Source organism: Nannobrachium achirus (assembly GCF_963921795.1).
Source record: "Nannobrachium achirus genome assembly, chromosome: 6".
Taxonomy (NCBI): domain Eukaryota; kingdom Metazoa; phylum Chordata; class Actinopteri; order Myctophiformes; family Myctophidae; genus Nannobrachium; species Nannobrachium achirus.
Window position 1 is genome coordinate 9,913,995 of NC_137815.1, and position 26,772 is coordinate 9,940,766.

The 26,772-nt window shown below is 42.9% G+C and overlaps 1 protein-coding gene across 1 annotated transcript in view; it reads right to left on the reverse strand.

The window, feature by feature from the left end:
- The window catches only part of slc2a9l2 (solute carrier family 2 member 9, like 2), a 359,618-nt gene that overhangs the window by 206,587 nt on the left and 126,259 nt on the right, over positions 1 to 26,772 (reverse strand). Inside the window, exon 7 of the mRNA XM_080728471.1 lies at positions 25,476 to 25,608. Coding sequence (XP_080584597.1) covers positions 25,476 to 25,608 — 133 coding nt within the window. The remainder of the gene's footprint in view (positions 1 to 25,475; positions 25,609 to 26,772) is intronic.

Sequence of the window (26,772 nt, forward strand, 5' to 3'; positions counted from 1 at the left end):
CCGGGTTCACATTGTTATTTTTTGTATTGATATCCCCATAGGGCAGGGGTCTTCAACATGTTCAGGCCAAGGACCCCTTAGTTGAGAGAGAGAGAGATGAAGCAGGGACCCTCACAACTTTTCCATAGATTCCATATAGTTTCATTGTTTGACAGCACAATCATCAGTGTATTTTGGATTCATGTCAATTTGTGTTTTCAGATATTTAACCACTTGAACCGTCAATACTTAATAAACTTGACCTTTCACTCTGTACTTATTCTGCTCTTTTTCCCTTCAACACCAAACCTCTTTGCAGAAAATAGCTCTACAAGCTCACAACGCCTCGCAGCGCTGCGAGGCGTTGTGAGCTTGTACTGACTGTAGATCTGCTATTTTTGATTGACATTCTCTCTCCTATAATTTGCTGACATGGGAGGTCCCTGTGACTGAACAAACACTCTATAGCAGGGGTCTTCAACAGGGGGTTCGGGACCCCTAGGGGGTCCTCAGAGTTACTACAGGGGGTCCTCCAAATCTTTATACTTTTTATACTGCATTAACGCTGCGAGGCGTTGTGAGCTTGTAGATCGGCTATTTTTGGCAAAGAGCTTTGGTGTAGAGGGGAAAAAGAGCAGACTAAGTACAGAGTGAAAGGTCAAGTGTATTGACTTAAGTGGTTAGATATCTGAAAACACAAATTGACATGAATCCAAAATACACTGACGATTGTGTCGTCAAACGATAAAACTATATGGAATCTATGAACAGATTTGAGGGGTCCCTTCTTCATCTCTCTCTCAACTAAGGGGTCCTTGGCCTGAAAACGTTGAAGACCCCTGCTCTATAGCAATGATTTACAATCAGATAGTGCTTTGACCTTAAAACACACAGGTGTCTAAGTGGTCATCTTTTACTTTTATAAAAAGAAAAAGTTAAAAATAGTTCAAATAGACTATCTAGAGTAGATTGTAGATTGGCTATTTTCACTGTTTTTAAAAGAGTAAAACATGCCCAAAAAGTTTAGGCACAACGGGGTCAGGCAAGATAAAGGCCCCATATCTCCAAAAGTAATTTGCCAGCCGAGTGGTCAAACTCCTTCTCCTGTGTTTTTTCGCACTCCCACACTCTCTCTCTTTCAGCACAAAAAACACAGCAGGAATTCAATGGAGCCTTAGGACCACAGATATAAAGAGCTAGATGCCTCGTTCGCCTCTGCAGTTCATTGGAGCGATATGCAAAAGTTCCAGTCCGGACTTCCTGAAAAAACTAAGGGAACGCTGTCAGTCAAAGTGACTACTGGCCAATCACAGCGTGTCTTTTCCGTGACTTATCCAAGGACCACAATTCAATTCAACAGAGCCAGTTCCGATGTTGCGCTGCTCAGCTGTTCTTATAGGCTGCATACGTAAAGACCAGCCCCCACCTGCCTCTGATTGGCTTACCGACTTCCGTATGTGTGACGCACGCGGAAGCAATGAACACGGAAGCGACGAAGATTCCCTTAGTTGCTCAATGCATACGCCCCCTAGCCGAAGGAGGCGTCTACCTTTCTATGTCTATGCTTAGGACTCCCTGCAATGAAGCAGACAGCCATGCACATCCAGAACTGGGGCAGGTTTGACATACAGTAGGATCACAATCATTTTTAAGTACTTTATCAGACGGGGTCCGCAGCCAAATCTTGGCGGTCCTTGACATGAAGAAGTTTGAGAACCACTGCTTTATTGCACCAAAGGTTGTTGTGACGTTCCGAGCAAAACGCTCTTCATCAAACTCCCTGCCATGAGACAGCACCGTCTCAGCAGCCTTTCCCTGTTCCTTTTCCTATTTCTTTTTCTTTTTTAATAAACCAAACATGAAGCTTGCAACCTTTTTTTTAAGTGCACACACAGCAATTCTGTTGTTGCAGTCTTTTACAGTAAGATTGTTCCTGCTGATTTGAGCCAATAAACATTTTCTCTTCCATTTGTCTGTGTCAGCGGCACAAAACATACATGTGTGCCCTTTTCTTTCTCTGAGCGATTGGTGCATCCTACAAACCCTCTCCCTGCTAGCCTCGCGCAGCCAGGCTTACTCATCTGTGAAGAGAAAAGACTGGTCAAGATATGAAGCTCTAGGAGGTGGGGCTGAATTTTCCTGGAAGCAGGGACATGCTGGGCCCCTGATTCAGCCCGGGAAATAGAGTTGGAGAGGCCCTCATTGCGTGCTATGGGGCTGTTAAGTATGACATCATTTTGTAGGCAGAGGAGAATTTCTGCCCCCAGTTTCCGTGAATCTTTTTACTATTTTTACTATTTACACATTTTTCTTCTCTTTGTTGTTGAAAGGAAAGTGTTAGAATTATACTTTAGTCGTTATTTTTGTCTCGGATCTGTTGAAATAGCGAGGGACAGAAAATGCTCTGGGGGCAGAGTTCTCCTCTGCCTACAAAATGATGTCACGGCTTAAAAGCCCCTATAGCGCTGCTGCTACTCAAAGATTTGCCATTTCAGATCATGACAAAGTGACAAGCCAGTGGGCCAATTATTGTACATGAGTTATATTTCGTCGTTGTCGGGTGGAAACCTTGTATGTCCAAAACCGTTTGTTTTGTATTCATCATTTTAAAAAATGATTTAAACGAGTGAAAACAGCTGATCTACAAGCACACAACGCCTCGCACCACGAGGCGTGCTTGTAGATCTGCTGTTCACTACTTTTGTGCAACGGCCTTGTATGATGACCTTGTATGATTTGAAACGTGGAGATACAAGGTTTCTGCCCGACAGTGACGATATACTTTGTTGGCCGCCCAGCCCCCAAAATGGAACGAAGGCCGACATTTTATTTTTATTTTTTTCCTAATGGCCGGCCTGGACCGGCCGGGAATGAACCAGCCGTTCGGGAGTTGTCCCGCTTTTCCCAATGACCAGCATGTCCCTGCCCGGAAGTGTCTTTTTTTCACAGTGCAGTGTCTCTGCAAACATATTCCCAGCTGAAGAAAATCTACTACTACTTCTCCCGCTCCGCCGGTTGCACTCACAATAAACTACATATGAACAAAAACATCGATTCGGACAGCGTTACACTCATACCCTGCCAAACCCGAGGAACCCGAGAATTTCGCGATGTCCCTCCCTGCCACGCCCGAGGAACCCGAGAATTTCCGCCATTTTGAAAAAAAAAAATTTTTTTTTTCAAAAACATTTTTTTTTCAAAAAATGTTTTGGGACCCCAAAAACGTTAGTAGGCATGATAGCGATCGCGAAATTGCTTGTTTAACCCCCATACAACCCCCATACAACTCAGGTAGCAGACCTCCAAGCTCACAACAGTGTAAAACATAATGGCTGCTATCTCATGAATGCCTGAACGGATTTCCATTCGGATTTTTTTGTTTGAAAGCTGTGAGCAATGTGGACACACGTGGTGCATTATCTAGGCATGGGTGTGCATGATCCGTGCACTATGAATTACATGGAAGTCTATGGAGACGAATGGCAGTTAAAGAGTACAAAGGTATTGTTAAATGGCAGCATATGAGTTAAGAGCGAGTTAAGAGCCACAATCTTTGTGTTTGTTTCACTGGGGAATGTAAACATGCACCACATGACGTAACTTCCATTAAACGCAGCACTTCCGCCACTTCAGCTAGAACCAACCGGAAGTCATATCTTGCCCAGGGTGCTCTCTGCCTATGTTGTGGATCTCTGTTGAGGTCTTCCAGCTACTGTAGAGGTCACTTAGATCTGACTTTAATCGTTGCTGTCAGGCAGAAACGTCTTTATCTCCATATTCTACCCTTTTGAGTTTTTTTCGCGAAATAAAGCCGAACCTTATCACACTATGGCGTCACACAAAAGCATCAAAAGTAGCAGATATGCGAGTTCGAAATGCAGCGCAAAGCCGAAGATCTGCTACATTTGCCGTTTTTGAATTAACAGTTGAAGTAACAGTTTTAGACATATTATGAGGTTTCCACCTGTTAGAGACTATACATTGTATTTGAGGACTCCGCGGTACGACACAGTAAAGGGTGAGCAGCCGTACCTTTGCAGTGTTGCTACTAGGGATGAGACGATTAGCGATATTATCGTTTATCGTGATAAAAAACACTCACGATAATCGTATTGTGGAGATTAAATTTATCGTGATATCGTCTTCCATCATGTGCTGGGATCAATTCATATTAATTCTATAATTGGTAAAGGGTACTTATATTACGGTATACACACTTTGCTGTATCAAATGTCTTTGCCAAAAAAATCTACAAGCTTGAGCTTGTAGATCTGCTATTTCTTGGCAAATGTTCTGCCCCAGGATAATGGATTTTGATTATCATGATAATATCGTAAATCACGATTTATTTTGACACAATCATTGTAATATGAAATTGGCACCAAAGTTGTGGAACAAGCTCTCCTTGAGCATCAAGTCTGCCTCCACAATATAGGGACTTACAGTACAGTAGGCCTATATAGATAGTCAGGGGATATCTTTAGAAATAGTGTCAAATCCTGGAATAAATTCCTTACCAAAAGTTAACAAATCATCACCAATGTGTATGTAAAGGTGTCTAGTAACACATCTCACAAAGACTGAAATTCAGTTTCCCTAGGAAAATGTTTGACAGCTAGGGTAATTCTGGGTCTCATTCACTCACTATACACTATACTATAGGGGAAACCAGTAAGACTCCCTAATCGGGAGATAAGCGACCGTTGGTCGCTTATCTCCACAAATAGGCCAAAAGTTTGTTTTACCAATTATCAAGACATACGGGCAGTTGACAGTTTGCCATGGTTACTCATTGAAGTTGAATCTCCATATATGGAGATAACCTACGCATCACACTAAGTCTGACCTCACCAGCCCATATTTGGGCATGAGCAACTTATGTCTCCATATATGGAGATATGATGACATCACACAGTCCTCAGCCGATGATGTGGCGTGATGTCATACAATACACAAACGAGCCCTACAGTATAAAGGGGCAATTCTTGCCAGGAAAGAAGCATTTCTTCGACTCAGACCTTATCGCCAGGGTTGGCTTATAGCAGCTGTCGGTAGGACCATATATGGATTCTGTTAGTGTGGATCTCCTAACAGGGCATCATCTGGGATACAATCCCTTTTATGCCCATATATGGAGATCCCTAACAGAATCCCTTTCATGCCCATATATGGAGATCCCTAACAGAATCCCTTTTATGCCCATATATGGAGATCCCTAACAGCATCCCTTTTATGCCCATATATGGAGATCACTAACAGCTAACATAATCCCTTTTATGCCCATATATGGAGATCCCTAACAGAATCCCTTTTATGCCCATATATGGAGATCCCTAACAGAATCCCTTTTATGCCCATATATGGAGATCCCTAACAGAATCCCTTTTATGCCCATATATGGAGATCCCTAACAGAATCCCTTTTATGCCCATATATGGAGATCCCTAACATAATCCCTTGTATGCCCATATATGGAGATCCCTAACAGAATCCCTTTTATGCCCATATATGGAGATCCCTAACAGAATCCCTTTTATGCCCATATATTATGGAGAAATCCCTGCTCTGAGTATCTGACATCAGTGTGATGTCACCTGTTTATGCCCATATATGGAGATCCCTGCTCTGCGTATCTGGTTGCTATGGTAAACAGTTGGTTGCTAGGGTAAAAAAACATGGTTGCTATGGTAAACAGTTGGTTGCTAGGGTAAACAGTTGGTTGCTAGGGTAAAACCATGGTTGCTAAGGTGGTTGCTAACGTACACTAACAGACCAGCAACAACAGACTGTTGCCACAGCAACGTACACAAAGGTTTGTGTACACATGTGGTGTGATGTCATACTGATGCGGAGATATGAGCAGGGCAAAGGTGTGACGTGTGACGTGTGACGGACGGACGGACGGACGGACGGACGGCCGGTGGAGGTTTTCATAGTAAACTGCTCCCTGACGGTCGCAAAAAATCACTCCCAAAAAATATGCTTTAAGTGGGATGTGAGGGGTCTAACTAGGTGTTTTTAATTATTCTGAATCCATTGCAAGCATTTATTTTGCACCAAAAACATTCCTTGGGCTAAAAATTTACCCCCTTACCACTGTGAAAAGTGTTGACTCATCACTAAACCATCATTTTATGGGCCAGTGAGTTTCAGGTGGAAAAAAATTAAACGTCTACCTTTTTTTCCCAAATGAAAATGTAAAACGGGTCAAAATGACCCGAACAGCACTTAAGGGTTAAAGGAGTAGTTCACCCCCAAAATTACTTTGTTTTCTATGCTGAATGATATGCTGAATGATTTGGGTCCCCATCCGGAATCAATGGGAGTCCATTTACTATAATCAATTTTTTGAAAAATACAAAAACATATATATTGAACTAAGTCTCCATAGCATGAGTAATCAATAGAAAAAAAGTCATGCTGGGGGTGAGCTAATCCTTTAACTAAGTCTATGGGGGAAATGAATGGGAGATTTTTATTGGAGCCCGGAAACCACTTCCGCTACGATGCTCTATAGAGAACAGTAGTAAACTTGTTGTTGTTGTTGTTGTGTGAGTTATATAATTGTGTTTATTTGATACAGTCCTACTCTTTTGCTGCGACTGACTCACAGCTTTTGTATGTTGTCCTATAGGTGCTGCAATTTGTTTTCATTGTGACTCAGTGTAATCGCTGGATGGATGAATACAGCAGCTATGAACCTACGCAGCACACACCATTGTTGGAGACTATATTCACAGAATACACAGAGGAGTTTTCTGTTTTGACCATGCAACTTATATCTGACATTGTATATCGTCGTTGTCGGGTGAAAACCTTGTATGTCCAAAACCGTTCGATTTGCATTGATCATTTTAAAAATGAACTAAACTAGTGAAAACAGCCGATCTATAAGCACACAACGCCTCGCACCGCGAGGCGTTGTGTGCTTGTAGATCTGCTGTTTTCACTACTTTTGTGCGACGGCCTTGATCATGAAACAGGGCTTTAATTTGCGAAAGAACGTACACATTTGAAACTTGGATATATGAGGTTTCCACCTGACAACGACGATATTTGACATTGTGCCTTCTTTCTATCTGTCTTTGTTTGCCTCGTTTCCTCTATGCTATACTCATTTTGGAAAATGGAACAAAAACGTTGGGAGCTTAAAAAATAAATGATTCATACACCTGTAGATTTAAAATGTGACGATAAAGCTGAAGTTTATCTCAAACCATTAAAGGCTTCTGCTGTATTCGAAGGGCTCTCACTAGGGTATTATGACAATAAAACCTATACTGAATCATTTCAGTGTGGCAGGTGTTGTGGCCAAATATACCGTATATCAAACATATAATTTTCCAAACTCACTCACGCTCTAACGCTCTAACGCTCTAACGCTCACGCTTATCTACGTTTATCTATTCACTCGCTTCAGCAACTGATCCCAAAGTTCACATGGTATTGGCCATTAGCATTATACCAACGCTGACGGAGCCCGAATTTCATTTCTCCCAAATTAAAGCTGTTTATTAGCGTTTTCTTTGCCTGTTGTCATGGTTACGGTCCGTTCCTCCAGGCCATGGGATCTGTAGCCCCACACACACACCCCTCTCTCACAGTTAGGAATGTGCATTCTCTCTCTCTCTCTCTCTCTCTCTCTCTCTCTCTCTCTCTCTCTCTCTCTCTCTCTCTCTCTCTCGCTTTTACCAGCTGCGTTTGATGTGTGTCTCATCTTCCAACGGGTATGAAAAAACTATGTGGAGCAAGCGCATTCATACTTCTATTCACCTAAATTTGATGTAAAATTATTTGCATCATAATGTCTGCACATATTTTGCAGCACATATCTTCGAACGGGTAAGGTCTATAATTTATATTTGAAGCATGGAAAAAGAGAGGATAGATGATAGTGGGGTTTATACGGGAGGAGATGGTGCTCAGGTTCAATTCAGTCTGTCAGTCTGTCTTGTTTGTTCATTGACTTCCTGCACAATAATTCTGTCAAGAGAAAAGTCTCACTGCACATCGGTAGCAGGGCAGGAAATTGGCAAAAGTGCAATATAGGCAGGAACAGTTGAATGAAAGTTCAGCGAAGAAACTTCTCGTAAAGGGTCTGTTGAAATAGCTATCGGGACTACACCTGCTAAAGTAACTGTTTTTATCTACTGAATGTTTTATTTGTGTAACACTGCTATTTTTCTATGCCTGTACAGCACTTTGGTCGACCCTGGTGGTTTTTTAAATGTGCTATATAAATAAAATTGACTTGACTTGACTAAAGCCGAGCTGATTGTACAGTACATCAGTATGAAACTGTAGGTCGACCAAACGATATATGAGATACCAAGAGTCAAAGGTTGTGGCAAGAGTTCGATCCAGGGGTTCATGAAGTATTTAAAACTGTATACAATTTTTATTTGTATTTTGTATGGTTGCAGCGAGATACTTGCACAGTTAGTGAGGTTTCTGCTTTTTTTTTCTATTTTGTTCCCCCTGATTTTGTTCAGCTCCAGCACCTGACCCAAGTGTTTTTTTATTTAATTTACTTATTTTTATACCCCACCCTCCCCCATAAATGTGGGGTATAAAATGTCTTCGCCTAAAATAGACGATCTACAAGCACTACCAGCTTGTAGATCTGCTATTTCTGAAAAACCTTTGAATACATATATATTACAGTATTTTAAAGCATTTTTTTTTACTCTAACTTTGCCTCTGGGGGTCCCTGGAACAACATATTTTGAGAAAGGGGTCCGCGACAAAATACATATAATTTTGATGCTTGACGTGAAAAAGTCTTTCAGAAGGTTTTTCAGAAAACCGTTATAAGACATCTGTAGAATGGGCCTCAGGTCTTAACCCATTTAGGCCTAGAATTATTGAATGCTTTAACCGGTGAAAAATAGCAGATATACAAGCTCACAGCGTGGCACCGAGTGCCGCGCTGTGAGCTTGTAGATCTGCTATTTTTGGAAAAAGTAGTGAAAATGTGTGCAAATCTTTGAATATATGTATTTTCAAAGCGCACGTTTGTAACTCAAATTTTGCTTCTGGGTGGTCCCTGGAACTAAATATTTGGAGCTAGGGGTCCGTGGCTAAATACATATCATTTTGGGGGTCCTTCACATGAAAAGGTTTGAGAACCACTGACATAGTAGTCTCTCAAGAACAGACTAACTGAGCTCCAGTTAAGTGAAAAGGATCTTTTCTTTGATGATGGTGAGATGTGAGATGACGATAATTCTACTGACCTTGGCTCTGTTGCGCACGTACACACACACACACACACACACACACACACACACACACACACACACACACACACACACACACACACACACACACACACACACACACCCTGGATTTATTTACCTCTGGGAGTGATGGCAGCTGATGTCTGTCTGGCAAGTGAATTGGAAGGTGCGAAGACAGATATTTCACAAAGCCCCCTCCGTCTCTTCTCCGGGGAATACAGTGCAATTACAAATCACAGGAGGTGATAACAGCTATCTTGTTGGCAGTGTCAACATTCTGGGGGCGGGGTATTATTTGGTTGTAAATAGCAGATACAAGCTCGCAGGCAGTTTGTTGTGACCTTGTGAAGTGAGGATCGGGGTAAGACTCCCTAATCAGCAGATAAGTGAGCGTCACATCGCATACACCAACTTTAGAAGGCAATGGTAGGCAATCAGGAGGGAATATGGGAAATGGGACAGATCCATGTTGATGACATGACTGTAGAGATACTGTGTCCCGCTTTGCGGGATATTAGGGCAAAATCTGTAGGAGCAATGTGTTTTGCAAAAAATGGTGGTGCTTTGTTAAAGTAGGACTGTCATCTAAAGGGGTACTGTCACTTTAAAAAGTAATCTTAAAATATTAGTTAATATGTGTATGATGTCATTGTGAGAATGCGCAATTATAAGCCAATCAAATTAATTGACTGTGCTTGTACTGGTCAGCTGTTGTTGGGGGGCGAGGGGCAGATTACACTGTGACATGAGTTTCAGACTATTTCAGAGCGTTTTCAGAGAGACCACGTGACCTACTGTATCATACTATTATAATTTTGGGGCGTGTCAGCGGGCCTTTAAGTGATTTGAATCAGCCGTGTTGAGGAAGTGAAGCCCACATTAAAGGAGTCATCCAGACCAAAACACATATAGAGTTAAATCTGCCATTTATCATACCCCAACACATTCTCACCTCTAAAGCGTCACACAACCGACGCGTTGTGAAGTACTGTACTGCGTCGGACGATAGACGCTTTGGGATTGCCTACTGTGTCAAGGGTTGGACGCATTGGGTATGGCCAGTGGTCTAAGAAGAAAGAAAAAAAAAGTAGTTTCCGAAGCGAGATTCGATACCGCTATGAAGGGTTTACCAGCCACCCGACGCTACCGCTCACGCCACTATAAACGACGGAGCCACGCCGTCTCAGGCGCCGATGAACGCCGAGAGACGCCGCCGAGGGAGCGGTAGCGACCGAGTCGCCGCAGCGAACGGTGTGAACGGCGCATGAGCCGACTCAGCGGCGTTACCGAATTATGTGCCGTTATGGACAGAATAGTAAATTTTGACCAGGGGACTGCTTCCGCGTCCGAATACGGCTCAAAGAAGGGACTACGTTATCATCCACGTTGTCAAAGATAAAAGCACAAAAAAAGGAATTTCCCAGTCGTCTGCTCAGCTCAGTCAGTAGAGCATGATGACAGCTAAACCAGAGACCCGGGTTTGATTCCCCGTGAGTGGAAAATATTCCAGTACGCGCATGCGTACTAAGACTCTCCATTCTCGTCCTAAAACTCTCCGTTCTCGTCCGACCATAGACGCAGTAAATGTTCCAAAGTGTCGCACGGGTGAAGCAGAAAGCGAGTTGGGAATGCGTCGGGTGGGTGACACAAAGGGGGTGAGAACGGGTTGCATACCCCTTCATACCTGCTTTAGTCGATTTTTTCCATAGCTGCCCCAGTGCCCCTGTTTCTAGATTTCGGCTGCCCCTAGCTGTTACTAGATTTCGGGCTCTCTCATAACTAACACAGTGGATTGTCCTTAGGCTAGTGTTGTTATTTCTTTAGCTTCAAAGTTAGTGTTTTTTATTGGATTGTGTTTACACAACGTCCTGAGACCAACCAAACCACTGTTTTGACCTCACAGGCACCCTTAAAGGACAACTCCTCCCCAAATCACTTCTAGGCCCATTTTCCTACTTATATGGATCCAAAAAGACTGTCCATGGGGTCTATTAGGCACAAATACCCCTGTTTTCCAGTTTCCCCAGCAGAACCCACCAGCTGTCATAGCTTAGAGTGGAACCTATAAGCCTATCGCTTTTACACAATCTGTTGTGGTCAAAAGTGTTTTTATTTTTCATGAATGTGTTAGTTGTCATTACAAACACATCCATGCATTGGTTGTCCAACACAAGCCACCACAATCTCATAAATAATGTTTTGGGGTGAGCATTCGGCACAACTGCCAATCACAGGGCTTCTTTTCCGGGACTTGGCAAAACACATAAAAGCCTAACACCTGTTTAGCAGAGTGTGATGGCTTGTGTGGGTCGGACAACGATGGCATGGATGTGTTTGTGAACTACTAACACAATCATGAAAAATAAAAACTCTTTTGACCACAACAAAATAGTGTAAAAGTGATAGGCTTATAGGCTCCACTCTATGCTATGAGAGCTGCTGGGTTCTGCTGGGGAAACTGGACAACAGGGTTAGGGTTAGGGTCTTTTTGGTCTTTTTGGATCAATATAAGTAGGAAAATAAGCCTCAAAGTGATTTAGGGAGGAGTTGTCCTTTAAGGACAATCCACTGTGTTAGTTATGAGAGAGCCCGCGAAATCTAGCAACAGGGGCAGCCGAAATCTAGCAACAGGGGCAGCTATGAAAAAAATGGACTAAAGCAGGTACGAAGGGGTATGATAAAAGGCAGATTTAATTGGTCTGAATGACTCCTTTAACACAACCCTTTTTCCCCAGTAAGCTCACTGGGAAACTTGTGGATATAGGCAGAAAAAGATACGTTGAATTCATTCAAATTTTCCGAGTGGTCTCCGGGGCGAAATGATTAATTCGGTGAGAAAAGCGGTAAACAATGACAAACGAGGGGAAAGAGTAGGCTAAAGAGAGCTAAAAATACAAAATGAATACAAGCGCTGTCCTTGAATTCCACAAAAGCCTGGTGAACTGATCAGCATGCCCGTTTCGCAGAGTGCCAGAAGACCTCCGCGTCCTTGACCTTTGATCACCATCGCAGTAGACTTTAGAGCGCTAATTAGTCTTTTGTGCCGATAGCAATGAACATATATAATGAAGCACAACATCTTCTGCTCGTTCAATAGACCAATTAGCTCGGAAGAAACAACTGCACACTATAAGCAAGGACACTATCTGACATGGTCACTGTTTGTACTCCAGTGTTCATACAGTCACACACACACACACACACACACACACACACACACACACACACACACACACACACACACACACACACACACACACACACACACACACACACGCACACACAGAGAGGACCATGATGGAAATAAGCTTTTACCTTTCTTGTGTCTATCCTTTTGATGTTTTATTTGTACACGGCTTTGTTCTGTGCATATATTTGTCAATAAATCAATCAATCAATCAGTCGACTACCTTTTTTCACTGACGGAAACTAAATAAGAATGAATATTGACAATTTGGTCAACAAATAGAAACTGGGCTAAAATGTTAGGGAGGGACTGGTGGAGAAGAGATCCAGTAGAACTAATTAAGACAAGTCATTTTATGTTATGTGGTTTTTATGTCGTGAGCTTGTAGATCTGCTATTTTGAGCATGCAACCAAGTATAAATTCAGCCATTAAGACACCATCAATGCCTGCCAACATATTGTATTGTCATCAAAATCAACCGTAAATTTAGTTGACTAGAACTAAAGCATTTCAGATGACTAAAATATGACTAAAACTAAATGGAATTGTATAAAAATTGTATCAAGATTTGCTGTCAAAATCAACACTGTTCTTACTCTTATTATTTCTCTTTGAAGTGCATTATGTATGCACTGACACTGTTGAGGGTGTACAGCAAGGCAGGCCTGGAATTTCATCAGTATAGGGGCAAGGGCCACTTGGCCTTTATGATTACATTTTTTGAGGGCACAAATGCCGAATGCTAGAACATCAAAGATATTTCTTGAGGGCACAAAGGCCAAATGCTAGAGCACCAAAGACAGCAAATAAAACATTATTATGAATTGAATTTAACCACTTATATCCCCAGCATCCTTATTGCCGCGGGGAAGACTTTCACTGAAAATAGACAGCTGACAAGCTTACAATGCATTTTCTATTTTCAGCAAAAGCTTTCCCCCCAATAACAGAAAGTACACGAGTAGTAATAGAGCTAGTGGTTCCCCAAACTAGAGAAAATAGTAGAAAATTACAATATGGACGGGACGGGACAGTGGCGTCAGTTCAGAAAAAGCTAAGGTATGGCGACATGACTGGTGTCTTGCACGCGCGCGGGACACCAGTCATGTTGCCAGACCTTAGCAACAGGCATGATACATTTATTTTAAGAAGTAGGTCTACATTTAATTTTTTCCCCCCGTTTTGAACGGTTGTTCAAGTCCAGCTAATCTTGGCATGCGGACCACCGCCGCGGACCACCGCCGCGGACCACCGGAGCGGCGCCGCAAACCACCGCGACCGATGAGAATCCTTGGAGGGGTAAAACGTAATTTTCTGGCCAGGATTTGGGGATTAAGAGGTTAACAATCCTTCACCATCATAAACACTGTAGCTGAGGGAGGCTACTTCCTGAAGAGACGGCAGATACGCTGTGATCCGCGATGTGATTGGCCAACGTATACACAACGTATACAGATGATGCAGATGACGTCATTTTGCCGCGAAATTCTCCCCCCCTCACGGCTCAAAGAAAACATATAAAGAGAAGGCTTTAGAAGCTGAAAAGAACGGAGTGGGTGTTCTAAAACTTTAGCGATTTAACAGTTAGGTCAATTTTAAGATTTGTTTTATAAAAAAAGTTACATGGTATAACTTTAACAACATAATAATAACCAGCACAGATAGAAAGAGAGACATTCATGGATTCATATTTAAAGGTAACTTTTATTTTCCCCCCTGGACCCAGGGTATGGCTGCTGCATACCCCTGCCATACCCAATTGGGAGCGTGTCGCTGTTACTACATATCTTTTCGACACCCGACTCTAACCCTCACCCTAACCTTAACCTCCGTGGAGTGAGTCGCTAACCCTCCGGTCGAAATGATGGGCGTTCGCAAAAGCGAGATTTTCCCCACCCAATTGACGCCCCTGGGACAGGAAGTCAATCATTTTCTGAAGGGCACAAGGCCAAAAACGAGGGCTATACGGCGGCCATGACCTTCAAGGCCTTCCCGTGACCTTCAAGGTCTCCATACAATTCATGCCCTGGTGCATAATTCATTATTATCGATGTTTTTTTTTTCATTATTTATAACCTGCACTGGTTGACTGGAATCCCTCAGGGCTCATCGGGGTCATTTCAGTTTTCTGTCATTGCGGAGGAAAAGCTTTCGTTGAAAACAGACGATGTGGGGGCACGGTGGCGCAGTCAGTAGTGCTGTCGCCTCACAGCTAGAAGGTCCTGGGTTCGATTCCCGCCGGGGGACACTGTGGGTGCTGGGGGCGTGTTCCCTCCTCCGCGTCATCAGTGCCCACACCCTAGGTGGGGTTGGCAAAAGGGCCTTTCTGTGTGGAGTTTGCATGTTCTCCCCGTGTCTCCTAGGGTAGATACCCTCACAAAAACATGCAGTAATCCTGGTCTCTATAAAGCCTCCCCCTGGCCAGCCGGGGCGCCTGATGGAGGGGAATGGAACTGGTTGGAATAACGTGTTCCTTCCACGCGCTACGTCCAACCGGGGAAGCTCCCCCTGTCAGGTGATAAGAAGCGGCCTGCTCACTCCTCATGCATTGAAGGAAGCATGAGCTCAGTTCGGGGCCCTCCCCAGGTTGGCAGAGGGAGAGTAGAGCCCAGGATCACAGCTTAGGCAATTGGCACCGGGTGAAAAAAATGGGTTACAAAAATCGTGGGATAAAAATTATTAGTAAAAAAAAGAAAACAGACGATGTGATCTTGTCGATCGGCTATTTTAAAAAAAAATATTTCTCCCCACAATACGGATGCTGGGGTTAAAGGTGTATTCAGTGATAATGAAAGTGGCCGGGGGTCATCTTGTCCCTTACTGGCCTTACAGCGTGGAAAAGTTTTGTTTTTATAGATTTTTTAGACTATTATAATGTTCTCGTTTTGATCATTAGACCCAATCACTGGGCCTACGTCTCCAGCTTCAGGATATGTATGATACTGATTTACTACGAGAATGTGGCATTTTATGAGTTCAGTAGTTTACAATCTAGGCATTTAGCAGACGTTCTTAATTCAGAGCGACTGTGGTTCTCAAAACTTTTATTTTGACCATCATAACTAAACATCATAACATCTGTAACTACGGCCATACTCTACCCTGAGAAGAGGAGAATAAATGGAACATGTACCAATTATATTTTTATTTGAAAGAAATACAATCACTGAATATACCTTTAAGTGTGATGCCTTTACCTCGCTGTATCTGCGGTACTTTTCTTGCCCTGTAACTGTATCTTAAGCTGCTGTGCTGCCTTTGGCGACACTCTGAATTTCCCTAGCGCAGTGGTTTTCAATCTTTTTCATACCAAGGTCCATTATTTATTTGGCATTTGAGCTACGGACCACCATTTGATGAGATGTAGCCACCCCGACCCAAAACTTAGAATAATAAAAATGTGTTATATGATGTAAAATTAAAGCGGTTTCATTTTACACTCTATCACACACTACAATCTATTATTTCCACAATCTATCAATTCCACAATTGGCACAATATGACTTTGTGGCGCACTTTCTAGAAGTCAATATAAAAAAAAGTGTACATTGGAACATTTGCATCACCTGTTTAGCATCTGAAATAGGACGTCAGTCAGTGCTGCACATATTCAGCAATGTCAGCTTTTATCAGTGCTTGCTTTGATAACGTGTCTGCGGTCTGCAAGAAAGCGTAGTATTTATATCTCTATATCCCTCCAAAGGCTCAATATATGATGGAATAAGGGGAGGGTTATTGCTAGGGTTCCCAGCAATAAAGAAGACAATATTGTAACAGACTGAAATCTGTGGGCTTGTCACACCGTGGCCCAATAGGCAGACGTGGAAAAAGTACTCCCTAAGTTAGGTTTTACTTGTTTTACTGTAAGTTAACGTATCAATACTGCAATGTAGAAATCTGAATTCCATACTGTTACAAGTAAAAGTATGGAATTCAAAATGTACTAAAAGCACAAGAGTATTGGCATAAAAATGTACCAACCTACGAAAGTACTCATTATGCAGAATATCCGATTTGACAGGTTTTCAAATGTAAAAATGTGTTAACACCTTTTGAAAAGCAGATCTACAAGCTCACAATGTGTCACAATGCGACGCATTGTGCGCCTGCAGATCGGCTACTTTCAAATGGACGAAATGTACAGTATGCTGTAGGCCTACTGTAGGTCTGAAGTAGTAGTAGTGGAGTAAAAGTACAATATTTGCCTCTGAGATGTAGTGGAGTATAGAAGCAAAAGTACACAAAATTGGAAATACTCAGTAAAGTAAAGCATGCCTCAAAATTGTACAGTACTTGAGTAAATGTACTTAGCGGCCCATGTTGTATTGGTAATGTGGGGCCAATAGATTTTGAGAGGTTGTCCGTCTGTGAACTTACTCTAATTGTGCTCTCTAATTGCACACAAACCCCCAGTAGCAAAAAATAAATCAATTAAATTGGCCTCTTGGCGACAATATAACAGACCAAATCATGTATTGGCCTGTAACTCTTGAACCGTAGGTCATACAGTAAAACAAAGAAAGAAAGACACATCCCTGGATTCCTTGGATCACGTCTCAACTCCCCCATATCGGCCAACCCCATCGACCTCAGACAAGGTTCTCTACAAGCTCGCAGCACGGCACTCGGTGCCGCGCTGTGAGCTTGTATATCTGCTATTTTTTAACAGCTAAAGTATAAAATAATAAAGGCCCCTCCACCTTGGGCCCTTGTAACTCAGTCCCACTTTCCCTCCCTTGTTACGCCCTTGCTTCCAAAGCTGCCATGCAGCTCCCAGAAAACACGGATACACCATGTTCCAATCCACTGTGACCACAATAAAACAACAACAAAAACACTCAGCCAGGGGACCCATGCATAATGTATGGCTATCTACTTAAAACAAAACCCACTGGCTCAAACATTCCATCGGACATCAAACCCCAGCTTAAGACTATATCTGACATACCGCTGCTGTTGGCTAGCTGGAAAGCGTGTATACCTAGTTCAAAAAACACTTTACATTTCAGGAAATGGGGGAAAAAAAATGAACCTAGCGTTGCTGTCGAGCAGAAACTTCTCATCTCAAAAAGTGTTAACTGTTTTTTTTCTTTTTTTTCTTTTTTTTCTTTTTTTTTTAATTTACGGCCTGCTTGATCATACTGTACTACAGCGTCACACAAAAGCATCCCAAGTAGCAGATCTGCATTGAGCTTACAAGTTGATCTGCTATTATTATACATTTTTAATTATTATTACATTTTTATCCCACGATTTTGTAACCCATTTCTCACCCAGTGCCAATTCCCTTTTTTTTCGTTTAAATTTTTTTTTTATCCCACGATTTTGTAACCCATTTTTTCACCAAGTGCCTTGTAATCCTGGTTTCTGCTCTCCCTCGCCACGCCTGGGGAGCCCCGGCTGGCCAGGGGGAGGCAGTATAGAAACCAGGAATACTACATGTTGTTGTGAGGGTATCTACCCTAGGAGATACAGGGAGAACATGCAAACTCCACACTTTCTGTTCTCGCCCTTTCGCCAACCCCACCTAGGGTGTGGGCGCTAGGGTTCCAATTTTTACCATTAACATTTACCACTGTGGTTGTTGCGTTCCAAAAGAGGCAACGATTCCTGACTTGCGTCAGATGGTGGCAATAGTGCGTAGGCTACCGCTCTACTTTACCATCTGAGATCTCTCGGGCAGACTCGATGTAAGGGGCGGGCCATTTTTTGAAATTCTTTCGGGGGTGATTGGATGTGGCCGATTGGATGTGGCCGTCTCTCTGTCTGGGAGTGCCAACTCCAACCACTCATATTGGCCTGTCTGCATCCACGTGGTCTGCAATCAGACTCTATTGGCTCAGAGCCGCTCAGAGCCCGCCCGTAGCTGCCGCTGATTGGTCCGGCCCAAGCCCCCAGAACCCAGGGCTAGATTTGAAGCAACCCCGATGGTGGCCAAAGTTGGAACTGCAGCCTAAACGCGCATTTTGGCCCCGCCCCCTCCACTCCAGACAATCCTTCCTGTGAGCGGAGAGCAGCGTGACGTCATTTGTGGTCTCTAAATAGTGGCCAATTTCCCCCAGAATGCACCTGGATTAGCTACATGCTAGCACGTAGCCGTTGCTTCAAAACGCCACTGAGCACTTGCATTGAAATGATAGTGGGGGCGGGGCTCGTCCGCTCTCTATTTTATATATACTCTATGGTCCGGCCCGGGGCTTTACGAGCGTTATCAACTCCCACCGAGAGATCTCAGATGGTAAAGTAGAGCGGTAGCCTACGCATTACTGCCACCATCTGACGCAAGTCAGGTTAATGATTAACAGGAAAGTTCCTGAACTACGCCTACGGGAATCTAGGTATATTATCTTTGCAAGTCCAAATGCAACAGAACACAGAGAGAAACAATCCTGTGTCTGTCTCACCAGAGTGGAGTTTTCAGTTTTAACATTTTAATACACGTTTTAAGGACAAGGACAAAGACTGTTATGATTGGCAAAAACAGCATGTCACAATTCCCTTAAGACTTTTATGAAACCCACACACTCACCTAAACCACTCTCACTGAAAACTAAATAAAAAACAGCACATCTACAAGCTCATAGCGTTTTTTATAATTTAGATAGCGCCTTTCAAAGACCCAAGGACATCAAAACAAATAGACAAACTACGTGCCAAAAGCCCATGTGTCTCCTCTGTGCATGCGGACTTGAAAGAGTTGAATGTTGGCACCTGACAAATCTCCACGGGGAGAGAGAGTTCCAGAGGGTTGGGGGGCTGCCACACTGTCCAAGGTCTGCCTATTAGTATGATGAATTTACAAAAAGAATACAATAATAAAACATTAAAAAGGTGAAACATGGAGATAAAAGGTGTCCACCCGACAGCAACAATATCAAAGCACCTCTCCCATCTGCTTGAAGCAAGCAGTCTGTGCTGACCTTATATACCAAGCTGTTTTCACACTCCCAAACGCAACCAGTGGCAGAAGAGATGCTCAGAACAACATCTGCTATTCAAAAACAGCAGATGTACAAGCTCACGGTGCGGCACTAAGTGATTTTTTGGTACTTGTTTATAAGTACAGCACTTGTACCCAGGGGGGCCAGTTGTCCGGATTTAAAATGAAGCAAACACGGAACAAAATTTCCTATGATTGGCCGTAAGTTGCGCTGTTCTGGTAGCAGAAACAACATGTTCTCCATAGGATTCCTTTCATTTCCCCCGAACTTTTACATTAGGTTTTCTTACCTTAATAAACATCATCATAAATACTTTATGATTCCTGGCGCTATAGTTTAATGCCTTGTTTCAATCACCATGATATGCGTTTTGTGAAAATATGATCCAATTTATGTTATATGTAAGGGATAATGAATGGCTCCGCGGTGAATGACGATATATAACAGACCGATGACCGATATCAGGCCGAAGGGATGCTATTCCAAAATAGCAAAAGTAGCAAGATGGTTTTATTTGTCATTCATTTTTCTGTCTGCAAGCAGCGTTAGAAAAAAACAAACAACATTATGTTTCTCCCAGTTGAGACAGCAATAATTCATAAAAGAATAAAACCAACCAAACAAACAAACAAACAAACCGAACTGCAAGCTGACTTTTGGTATTTCTTCCGCCACTGTTTGCTGTTGCTGATCGTAGTGGGAAATGACATTGTAGATGACTTGGTTCAGTAATAGCTTTCCTTTGACAGTGTGCCAATGTGCAATGCAGTCGACAAAGCCCGGGACACAGTGCTGTGCTGTGCATGATTACTGCAAGCGTCTTGCTACCCGCGCATCGTGAATGGAAATGGAACCCCTGCCACTCAAGCCTTCACCCATGATGTTACTTTTCTATGCATGGCAAAATAAGAATGCAAACCACCCACTACCACAGCCTGTGGTCGTGTATTATTCTGTGTTATTCTTTTGAAGAGAACAAGAAAGTTGTTCTGGTTCGTCATGCACCACCAGCATCCCGGCACCCGCAAACTGCCTGGAATATCTTTGAGCCCCAGGACGAGGGTCTTTGTATAGCACCTCCAAAGTTCTCGAGAAACTACAATATGTTCAAAACTCTGCTGCCCGCCAGGGACGTGCTGGGCCCCTGATTCAGCCCGGGAAAAAGAGTTGGAGAGGCCATCATTGCGCGCTATAGAGAGAGATCTCTCTCTATAGCGCTGCTGCTACTCAAAGATTTGCCATTTCAGATCATGACAAGTGACAAGCCAGTGGGCCAATTATTGTACATGAGTTATATTTTGTCGTTGTCGGGTGGAAACCTTGTATGTCCCAAACCGTTTGTTTTGTATTTATCATTTTAAAATTGATTTAAACTAGTGAAAACAGCCGATCTACAAGCACACAATGCGTTGTGTGCTTGTAGATCTGTTGTTTTCACTACTTTTGTGCAACGGCCTTGTATGATGAAGCAGGGCTTTGCTTTGCGAAAAAATGTATACATTTGAAACTTGGAGATATGAGGTTTCTGTCCGACAGTGGCGATTTACTTTGTTGGCCGCCCAGCCCCCAAAATGGAACGAAGGCCGATATTTTATTTAGATTTTTTTTCCTAATGGCCGGCCTGGGAATGAACCGGCCGTTCGGGAGTTGTCCTGCTTTTCCCAATGGCCAGCACGTCCCTGTTCTCGAGAAACTACAATATGTTCAAAACTCTGCTGCCCGCCTCCTCACCAAAACCAGATCAAGAGACCACATCACCCCACTTCTCCATGACCTCCATTGGCTCCCAGTAAAATACAGAATCGACGTCAAAACCACCTACAAGGCCCTCAACAACCTGGCTCCCAGTTATCTCTCGGACCTCGTCAAACCCAATGTTCCCTCCCGCCCATGGACGTGCTGGGCCCCTGATTCAGCCCGGGAAAAGAGTTGGAGAGGCCCTCATTGCGCGCTATAGAGATATAGTATGTATATCTGCTATTTTTCACTGGTTAAAGCATTCAATAATTCTGGGCCTAAAAAATAGCTGATGTAAGAGCTCATAACCCAGACCCATACTCTCGAAAAGATTTCTAAAAACCTTGAGATATTGGGAAAAATGAAGGATCACGTTAACGTTCATGCAGGGCACGGAAGTCGCATATATACGCCTCAGCTGTAATCAGCTGTCAGTCTGCTGATAGAATTCAATCAGCCACGCTCTCCTACACACCAATCACACACTCAACATGGCGGTCTGTTTAAACACGGCTTCCTCCTCCTTAAGTTGTTAATACATAGGGCACTTTTTGTCCCTTCCTATAGAAATGTATGGGAGTCAAAAGTGCAACATTTTGTAATGGAGTGGAAGTCCTAAGCATCCAAAAAATGCCAACACTCAAGTAAAGTACAGATACTCCAAAACATTTACTTAAAGGACAACTTTGTTTTTTTACAACAAGGGTTCATATTTTAGATTGTAATTAGAGAAAAGAAAAAGTGAGTGTTAAAATGTTTTCATTTGCTTTGTTCTATTGTTTTCTTTTTTTCACGTTTACCGTGCTAAAATGTGGGGCATGCGTACGCATGCGTAAAGTGGCTAAATATGTCTTTTTAGACACAATAAGCTAGCAGTTTCTTTATTGCTATTTACAGTAACACTTCTAGCCCCCATAAGTCACATCCAACCATGAAAGGTTGCGTTGTAGCTTAGGAATGGGCTTATTCTGTGTAAAATGACATATTTAGCCACTTGTACACAAGCCCCCAACCACTGAAATAAGAATCTCTAAAACAATAGAAAGAAGTAAATGAAATGAATTTAACACTCATCTTTTATATTCTTTAATTACAATCTAAAATATGAACCCTTGTTGTAAAAAACTAAAGTTGTCCTTTGCACTTAAACCCCATAATGGTTGAGCGAAGTGCCTCAGAGCTAGGGCATTCACGAATAGTGATTTTTAGTATTGGAATTATTCGACCTCAAAGTATTCGAATAGTCGAATATTCGACAGGACTGGCCAAACTGTCAAATATTAAGTAAGCAAGAGGCGAACATTGTGAAACTAGCAGATCTACATGATCACAACACCTCGCGTTGCAAGGCGTTGTGAGCATGAAGATCTGCTATTTTCACAATATTTATCTGCGGAACCGAGTCACATTAAATGTAATACCTACAATTCCAAGTGCTTGTCAGGGTGGAGGTCCCCAGTTCAAATATGTTTATTTTGGGGGTCACAGCCTAAAAAGGTTTGAGAAGCCCTGGTATAGAGCATTAACAAATTCATCCACCAGGGGCATTGACAACTCAGTCTTATGACCTCCTATCTAGCCAAGCTTTATAAACTATACATTTTTTTATACAAGAGAAATCAATAAAAAAAAATAAAAAAAAGCGAATATTCGACTTCGGTGAACAACCTCGAATAGTGACTTTGATATTCGAATATTCGAATATTTGGTGAATGCCCTACTCAGAGCTCTGAACGAGTATCTTTTCTGTTTTCTGTTATTATGGGGGAAGCTCTCGTACTGAGCCACGTTGTGTGAGCTTGTCGATCTGCCGTTTTAATCAAATAGCTTTCCCCCACAATAATGGACGAGGGTTTAACCCATTCAGGCCTACAATTATTGAATGCTTTAACCAGTGAAAAATAGCAGATATACAAGCTCACAGCGCGGCACCGAGTGCCGCGCTGCGAGCTTGTAAATCTGCTATTTTTGAAAAAGTCGTGAAAATGTGTGCAAATCTTTGAATATATGTATTTTCAAAGCCAACGTTTGTAACTCAAATTTTGCTTCTGGGTGGTCCCTGGAAATAAATATTTTGAGATGGGGGTCCGTGGCCAAATAAATATCAGTTTAATTGGGGGTCCTTCACATGAAAAGATTTGAGAACCACTGACATAGTAGTCTCTCAAGAACAGACTAACTGAGCTCCAGTGAAGTGAAAAGGACCTATTCTTTGACGATGGCTGGCCAGATTGCTGACATAGAAACATAGGTTTTTCAAAAAATCTTAGAAGGATTCAAAAGACACTCATAGAATCGGGTAAAAAATTTCAAGATTTTTTCAAAAATAGCAGATCTACAAGCTGTGAGCTTGTATATCTGCTATTTTTCAATAGTTAAAGCATAAAATAATGATGCACAATAATGTGTACCCGTTCTGGAGTGCCTCAGAGCTCTGAACGAGTATCTTTTCTGTTTTCTGTTATTATGGGGGAAGCTCTCGCACTGAGCCGCGTTGTGTGAGCTTGTCGATCTGCCGTTTTAATCAAATAGCTTTCCCCCACAATAATGGACGAGGGTTTAACCCATTCAGGCCTACAATTATTGAATGCTTTAACCAGTGAAAAATAGCAGATATACAAGCTCACAGCGCGGCACAGAGTGCCGCGCTGCGAGCTTGTAAATCTGCTATTTTTGAAAAAGTCATGAAAATTTGTGCAAATCTTTGAATATAATTATGTATTCTCTCAAGAACAGACTAATTGACCTCCAGCTGAGTGAAAAGGACCTTTTCTTTGACGATGGCTGGCCAGATTGCAGACATAGAAACATAGGTTTTTCAAAAAACCTTTGAAAGATTCAAAAGACACTTATAGAATCGGGTCAAAATTCTAACTTTCACGATTTTTCAAAAATAGCAGATCTACAAGCTCGCAGCGCGGCACTCGGTGCCGCGCTGTGAGCTTGTATATCTGCTATTTTTCAATAGTTAAAGCATAAAACAATGATACACAATAACGTGCACCCGTTCTGAACAGGTTTAAGTAGTAAAGTAAATGTACTGTGTTACAGTCAACCACTGCGTGGTCCGTGAGCATTCTGTGTCCAGCTGTGGCCCTGATCCCTATGTGATGTAACAGGGATAATCTGTTCAAAAAACACACAAGCCAAAATCCTCTAATAGTCTGTGAGGCTGGGGTTTCGCAGTGCCATGCAGGCTTTGCTGTAATTCTCCCATCATCATCATCATGCCCTGGCCGTGTGGATTTGATGGACTTAAGGAACGGAGGCAAGAGATCAGCGCGAGGATATCAGACGCCTATCCCAGACACTCTGCACGTGCGTGTGTGCGTGCTGTGCGTGTGTGCACGAACATGTGTGTGCGTGTGTGTGTGTGTGTGTGTGTGTGTGTGTGTGTGTGTGTGTGTGTGTGTGTGTGTGTGTGTGTGTGTGTGTGTGTGTGTGTGTGTTGTTGTTGTTGAGTTGTGCGTCTACTACTGTTTGTGTTAAAAAGATATCTCGTTAAATGTGAACGCAAGTCAGAGTTATGTTTTCCTTCTTATTTTAAGTGTTTCTTCTCAAATAATGTGAAAATGTCTTATTAAACGTGAACGCTGATTTATCTGTTGCATGCGTCTGTGAGTGATGTTGCGATGTTGTTGAGTTTCCCAAGTGTGTGCGTCCACTATTGTTCGTGTTCAAGAGCAAATCAATATGTAATATGAGTCATCTGAACTTCTTCTCTCAAGGACAGACAGTATTAACTTTTCTTTGTGCGTGCGTGCGTGCGTGCGTGCGTGCGTGCGTGCGTGCGTGGGAGGTGTGTGCAGGGGTGTCACAAGAGGGGGGAAAGTGGGACTGAGTTACTAGGGCCCAAGGTGGAGGGGCCTTAGTATTGAAAAATAGCAGATCTACCGGTACAAACTCACAGCACGGCACCGAGTGCTGCGCTGCAAACTTGTAGATCTGATATTTTTGAAAAGTCGTGAAAATGTCTGCACATCTTTGAATACATGGATTTTTGAAGCGAACATTTGTAACTCAAATTTTGCTTCCGGGTGGTCCCTGGAACTAAATATTTTGAGATGGGGGACCGGGGCCAAATACATATCATTTTGGGGGTCCTTCACATGAAAAAGTTTGAGCACCACTGACATGGAAACATAGGTTTCTTGCACACATTTTCACGATTTTTCAAAAATAGCAGATCTACAAGCTCACAGCGCGGCACTCGGTGCCGCGCTGTGAGCTTGTATATCTGCTATTTTTCAATAGTTAACATTCATGGGGGGCCCACAGTGAATCCTTGTACCTAGGGCCCAGAATTTGGTGTGACGCCCCTGGGTGTGTGTGTGTGTGTGTGTGTGTGTGTGTGTGTGTGTGTGTGTGTGAACGTGCATGTGCGTGTGTACCTCTCTCTGCTCCAGCCTCGTCTCTCCTCTCTATCAGCAGGTAGCGTGGACTCTCGGGGAGGAAAGGCAGCACGCACATCTGGAGCAAGGCTGGCAGCGCCAGGAAGGCAAACAAGAAGTTCCACCTGGGCTCCTGCAGTCACAGTAAACATGGAACACATATTAGACTCAATTCAAAACCTTTGGCACATGATGGTGAACAGGGCTGTCACACCAAATTCTGGGTCCTGGGTACAAGGATTCACTGCGGGCCCCCCCATGAATGTTCTTCATAGGGCGAGGGGGTTAAACCCATTTAGACTGGGAACGCATAATTTTGTGCTTTACAGTAGCCTAACTATTGAAAAATAGCAGATATACAAGCTCATAGCCACGGACCCCCATATAAAAATATTTAGTTCCAGGGACCCCCAGAAGCAAAATTTGAGTTTTCACGACTTTCAAAAATAGCAGATCTGCAAGATTGCAGTGAGCTTGTTGCGACCGTCAGGTCGCAGTTACTATGAAAAGCTCCACCGGCTGTCCCTCCGTCCGTCAGTCCCTCCATCTGTCCGTCACTATCGATGCCAAAATTTGCACACACACTCCTTGGATGGCAAATCACGACCTCCGCCCCTGATTTCTCACATGGCCCTCTTCTAGCGCCACTATCAGGCTGATTTTTGCAAAACACATTTTTGGACACTGCTCCTACAGATTTTGACCTAAAATCACGCAGATCTGTCCCATTTCCCATATTCCCTCCTGATTGGCTACGATTGCCTTCTAAAGTTTGTGTATGCGATGTAGCGGTCGCTTAGCTCCCGATTTAGGGAGTCTTACTGGTATATCTGCTATTTTTCAATAGCTAAAGTATAAAATAATTAAGGCCCCTCCACCTTGGGCCCTAGTAACTCAGTCCCACTTTCCCCCCCCCTTGTGACGCCCAGGGTAAAGCTAGAGACTGTATGGTAATCGGCAGGTCACCCCCCCTCTAACAGTACCTGTTCACTGGATGAATCCATTTTATATTTGACACAAACCTCAAAGTGCCATATTAACCCATTTAAAAGCAGGAAAGCCTCTGAAGTCCCTGTCATTTTAGAATTTAGTTACATACTGTATATTATATATATCATCTCTGTCGGATAGAAACCTCATTATGTCCAAACTGTTAATGGGACAGAGTAACAGAAGCAAAGATTTTAGTTAAAAATGTTCACTCTAAATTGGGGTCTATTCTTCATCTAGCTTAAGGCCAAAAAACAGGGAGCATTCCACTCCTCGAGATTCAGGGCCTGGAGCCGGGCTATCTGCA